The sequence below is a fragment of the Mus pahari genome, chromosome 3, assembly GCF_900095145.1.
Source record: "Mus pahari chromosome 3, PAHARI_EIJ_v1.1, whole genome shotgun sequence".
NCBI classification, from domain to species: Eukaryota; Metazoa; Chordata; class Mammalia; order Rodentia; family Muridae; genus Mus; species Mus pahari.
In genome coordinates this window covers 44,566,410-44,571,982 of record NC_034592.1, presented here as the reverse complement: position 1 = coordinate 44,571,982, position 5,573 = coordinate 44,566,410, and the positions used below count along the sequence as shown (strand labels likewise).

Here is a 5,573-nt window from a genome sequence, read left to right as displayed (position 1 = left end):
TTCCTTCCTTCCTTCCTTCCTTTCTTTCTTTCTTTCTTTCTTTCTTTCTTTCTTTCTTTCTTTCTTTCTTTCTTTCTTTCTTTCTTTCTTTCTGTTTTTCCTGTTAATTCCACTGGGTATTTAATTTGAGGACAAGCATGGCTCTGTAGACACAGGACCAATACTCTTTATTTTTAGCTCTTGGTTTGGCTGAAGCATTCCTGAGAATATTTTTGCTTAGCATCTTTGTGGATCTATGATTTTCAAGGAATCTTCAGACTTTCTACAAGTTCCAACTCATAGCTGTTCACAGGGCTGGGGAACTCTCAGGGCAACGAGAAAGATACACTGAATAGGCCAGACCACCTTTTTCAAAGGTAATCCCTGAAGTATATTCTTGCCTAAACTTAGCATAGGTCAGGCTTGCTTCCAGGAGCAAAGGTGCCTCCTTAGTTAGGGTGCTACCAACCCTATTGTGGCACAACTCTCCACTTTTCTCCAAGCTCTCAGACACTGGACACTCAGTAACCTGCACAGAATATTGCACTCAAACCATGCATTCCACAGGAGATAGGAACATAAAGTGAAAATAAATGTTCTCAATCTTTATAGTAATTTGATAATTTATGAATTTATTATTTACTGTTTAATAATATCTCTTAATATTCACAAGGCATAACATCATTCTCAGGTGTTGACATTGCCGGTATATATAATAGTGTTATATTTCTTGCATATTTTCAACCATCCCTGGATAACTTAGGATACCTAATCTTATGTAAATAGTTGTGATATCAAGCCTTCTGAGTGTGTATAGCACAGATAAATTTTTAAAACAATTTTTTTTCATCCTTAATTGGTTGGACCCATGGCTGCATTAAGGAGAGCTCACTGTACAAATGTATGTACATATACAATTATTTTGTGTTTAAATGGACCAGTGGTTTTCTATATCATTTAAAATATCTATCTTAAAGAAATTGGTTTTTCTATGATTTACAATGGGATAGTCCTACAAAACTTAGAGGTGACAAAAGGGTCCTCTTTAGGTTTCTTGTGGAGAACTTCTTACTAGGAACAGTGAGGGGTTAAGATACATACAACTCAGGTTTTCCAGATGGAGGTCTGTGAACTTTAGGGAAGCACTCTGTCAGTACGTTGGGACTGTCCCGGCAACATAGACAGGAAGATAGAACGAACTGCAAATGCTTCCATGGTCACATAAGCATTTGCACATGTACCTGGACTGTGATGTAAAGTCTATTTCTTAACAGAAGCTCTTCTCAATGACCCACTCATTGATCACTGAGTCAATGTTCTCAAGGGTACCGATGAATGTGAGACACTATTCAAATTTTTACATTTGGATTCACTAAACTTAAAGACAGTGTTTGATGGAGAGAACTTCAACTGATTGCCCCTGTTCCTCACCAAGTTCACCTGAAGAGAGTGTCCCATCCCATACCACCGTCTAGTTCTTGGGCTATTTAAGAGGGTATTGCCAGCATACTTTGTTCTTTGTGCGGGATGGAGGAAATCTCATTGATAAGCAGCATGGTTTTCAGTCTGTATTCATTAGGTTGCTCCTTATGCATGTCTAATTTTCATTTTAAGGTCAACATGAGGTATATAAGAAGTCACTTCAATACCAAACATACCCCCTCCAGTTATGGGCCCATGATCCATCAATTTATTCTGATTCCAGTTCAAGGCTTGTTGTTGTTGTTGTTGTTGTTGTTGTTGTCTGGTTTGTTTTTTTTTTAATCTCACTTCCCCTCTCATCTTGTCTTATCTGATGGTGCATCCTGTAGCTTCCATGCCCAGCGTAAATTATGAATCTTACTGTTCTTCCAGCTGCCCTTGTTCCTCTCTGGCCCAGGACAACTGTAATAGCCTCCTTACTGAATTCTCTACTTCTTTTCCTCTCATCTCGCTGACATCCATTTTGTATATGGAGGCAGCCTGAGCTTTTAAAATGCAAATCAGACCATTTAGCTCTCTCTTCCCTGACCCCCGCCTGACATACCGAACTGTACAGAAGTTTTATGTTTGTCTTTTCCTCCAAATGAACCTCTTACCACTCACCTCCTTGGTCAGTTCTCATCGGGACAGAAGACGTACCTACTGGCTTTGGGAGTTTGGAGCTCACATCTGTGCCCCACACTTGTCCATGTGAATATTCTTTAGCCACATGCCAGCTGATAAGTTCTCTCTCTAAATTATTTCTTAACTATCATATTTTTTGCCTTGTTCATAGATTTACTTCACCAAGGAAATTATTTCTTGGAGAGGCATTTAAATTCTCAGCCATTGTCAGGTGTGGATGATGAGAAATAAGCAATATCATTGTAAGTGATACGTATGCATAGAATTTCATAATGAGACATGATTTTGTCCAATGAACTCATGGTAAAAAAAAAAAAAGTTACTGTTGGTACTGTTGGGCCCATAGCTCAGTGGTAACCTATGTGCTTACATGTATAAGACCTTGGGTTTAATACTTAATATCATAATTGATAAATGAAAACAAATACAAATATAAAAATATCTTAGCTAGCACTAATTTCGTTGTGATTCAATTACAATTTCTACTATAAAGTGTGATGGTTCATATTGGTTGGTAACTTGACTAGATCAAAAACCACTCAATAAGCCAGGCAGTGGTGGCGCCCACCTTTAATCCCAGCACTTGGGAGGCAGAGGCAGGCGGATTTCTGAGTTCGAGGCCAGTCTGGTCTACAAAGTGAGCTCCAGGACAGCCAAGGCTATACAGAGAAACCCTGTCTCAAAGAACAAAAACAAAAACAAAAACAAAAACCACTCAATAGACAACCTAAAGTTAGGTACCTTGTAAGGCACTTTCTTCATCAAGTTGATTAAATTGGGAAGGTTGACCCTAAATGTGGCAAACAGCTTCCAGGGTAGCCAGGATAAAAGGGGTAGCTCTAGGGAGTTCGCTGTTTGGCTGGGTCACTCCGTTCTTGCTAGCAAGGTGGTCTACACTACTTCAACTTCTCTACTTCTTTGCTAAGATCAGAACCTTGGATCTCCAGTGTGGAGCAGAGACCACTCTTGTGTAACAGTTTCCTTTGAGGCTTAAAACCTTCCATCTTGAAGGGAAACTTCTTAAGAAAGTATGTTAAAGGGAGGTAAATAGTGGTGTTCTAAGGGGGAAGTGGTTAAAATACTGCAGGAGACTTCCTTGAGACAGGAATTAAACAACTCAAATAGCTTCAAGAAGGCTTTGAAATTGATTAGATTCACTAGCCCCTCCCCATCTGTATAACAAAAGTACACAGATAGAAAAGACTGCTTAGAGGAGACGCAGACAAATCCAGCTGCCTGAAAGAAGCAGAGACCAGGTGAACTGTTTGGAAGAGGCTCAGACCAATTGAGCCACCAGGAAAGGCCACCCTCCAACCTGTTGAGCTCCCTGCAGGCTATTCCCTAGCTTTTCCACCATCTCTCATGCTGGGTTGCGCTTTGGTGATACAACTGTCTTTGAGTTATTTCTGCTCCTGTGAGTAACTCCTCATCCCAAACCTATAAATAACACTGATAAAACTCATAGGTTCATGAAGTTGGATTTTGGTGGTATCCATACTTCGTGGGCTCCCTATCTGAGGTGAGTAGATTTGGTGTTTGATCTCCCCAGGAAAAGTCAGTAATACAACAACAAACTACTCTCCAGGAACTCTCTAGACCTCCATTGGCAGGCTGAGACTGTGTTCTCAGACTCTTTCATATTTGTCAGCCATTGTTGAAGTACCCAGACTGGGTTGTGTAAGACAATCTAATATCTCTCCCTTTACTTTATGTTCAATCTACCATCTAGAGAAACCATACTAATAGACAAAGGAACCAGCACTTTTAGCAATGGGATAATAAGAACATTTGGGGGAGGGGAGTCTAGTTACAAGGAAATGAGACTAACATGAGAATTTATTTTCTCCAAGCTGATAGACACAGGCAATGCCAGAACTTCCAGAGGTGGGTGGTCACTAAATGCCCACAAGCAAGAAAGCCTGTAGTAAATGAGAATGTAGACTCTGGACTTCAGTGTCAGGGTGCAGGCACCTCCATTCCTACTAACCAGCTTGAGAGAACGGCAGGCACTATCTACAGAGTTGCAGGGGCATCTGATGGAAGAGGAGGTTAGGGGAAGAGTAGGAGAAGAGATGGATAGAAAACAAGACAGGAGAGGAAAGGAGACAGGATCTGGAAGAGATCTCTTTACTACATACAAATGCCAGCTTAAAAACAAAAAGCATTTTTTTTTTGAAAAAAATAAAAAAGGAAAAGGCCCACATTCTAATAATCATTACAAGCAAGGGATGATAATATATATATTAAATCCCTGGGCGAAATATGTGATAGAAATAGAGCATTAACCCATAAGTTTCTTCCAATCCCCATAGGAGAAGTCTAGTTTTTAATATCCTCAGTACAACCGAATAGTGGAACAGTCTAACAGTATAGGAAGAAACATGAAATAGGCAACTGCTGTGACCTGTGGTCAAACTCTATATATTGACCATATGCAAATCATTTACCTTACAGGTAACATGAGAACCAACAATTCAGAATATGGTCAACTGTACAAGTACCTTGATATTGCCTGAAATATTAAAGCAATACAACAATATGTCATTGCAAGGTGTGAGGAGACTTGACTGGGAAATTAAAATAACTAAACTAACCAATAGCTAAAATTACCGAAGAACATGAAATATAAAAAGATCTTGAATTGAAAACCACTGGTAAAGGGCTGGAGAGATGGCTCAGTGGATAAGAGCACTGACAGTTCTTCCAGAGTTCCAGAGTTCAATTCCCAGCAACCACATGATGTCTCACAACTATCTGTAATGGGACCTGATGCCCTCTTCAGGTTTGGTACAGTGTACTTATATATATAAAATAAATAATTCCTTTAAAAGATTTAAAAAACAGAAGAAAAAGACTGGGAATAATGAGAAAAGCTGACAAGAACATTTATAGGTATTTGCTGTTTTTTCAATATAAAAGTATACTTATTTAAAAGAATCTCCCCCCTTTTTTTCTGTAATGCTCAGGAAAACTTAGGTGTATAGTGCCATGGAGCATGTTGTTATGCTGTCCCTAAATTACTTTTGAAAGGCTCAGAAAAAGCAGTTAATATAACTACCCCCTCTGTCTCTGTCTCGGTCTCTCTGTCTCTCTATCTCTCTCTGTGTGTATATATATTTCATGTCACATGGCTAGATATTAATATGCACATAAGAAGAACATGTGGGTATTTCTGGTTATATTCTTTCATATTCTGTATTTGTTTGAAAAACATTATAAATTAAAGCAAAATTGTGATAAACGCAATTTTGGGGGTGGAACAGTTTCTTACCCGTTGCGTTCTGTGCCCCAGCCAACCTCGCTCTGATCAAGCCATGTCTCTCCTTCAGGCGAAGAATTCGAACTTTTGGAAATTGAGACATGTATTTATCCAAATCAGCTTTTAGGTATTCTATATCAGAATAAGAACAAACCCAAAATACTTTAATTAACAATTTCTTTTTTTAAATTTACATTTCAAATGCTATCCTGAAAGTTCCCTATACCCC

At 39.0% G+C, this 5,573-nt stretch overlaps 1 protein-coding gene across 1 annotated transcript in view; it reads right to left on the bottom strand.

Annotated features, from left to right (window-relative positions):
• Galnt5 (polypeptide N-acetylgalactosaminyltransferase 5) overlaps window positions 1-5,573 on the bottom strand; it is a 41,635-nt gene that overhangs the window by 17,116 nt on the left and 18,946 nt on the right. Inside the window, exon 3 of the mRNA XM_021194385.1 lies at window positions 5,357-5,476. Coding sequence (XP_021050044.1) covers window positions 5,357-5,476 — 120 coding nt within the window. The remainder of the gene's footprint in view (window positions 1-5,356; window positions 5,477-5,573) is intronic.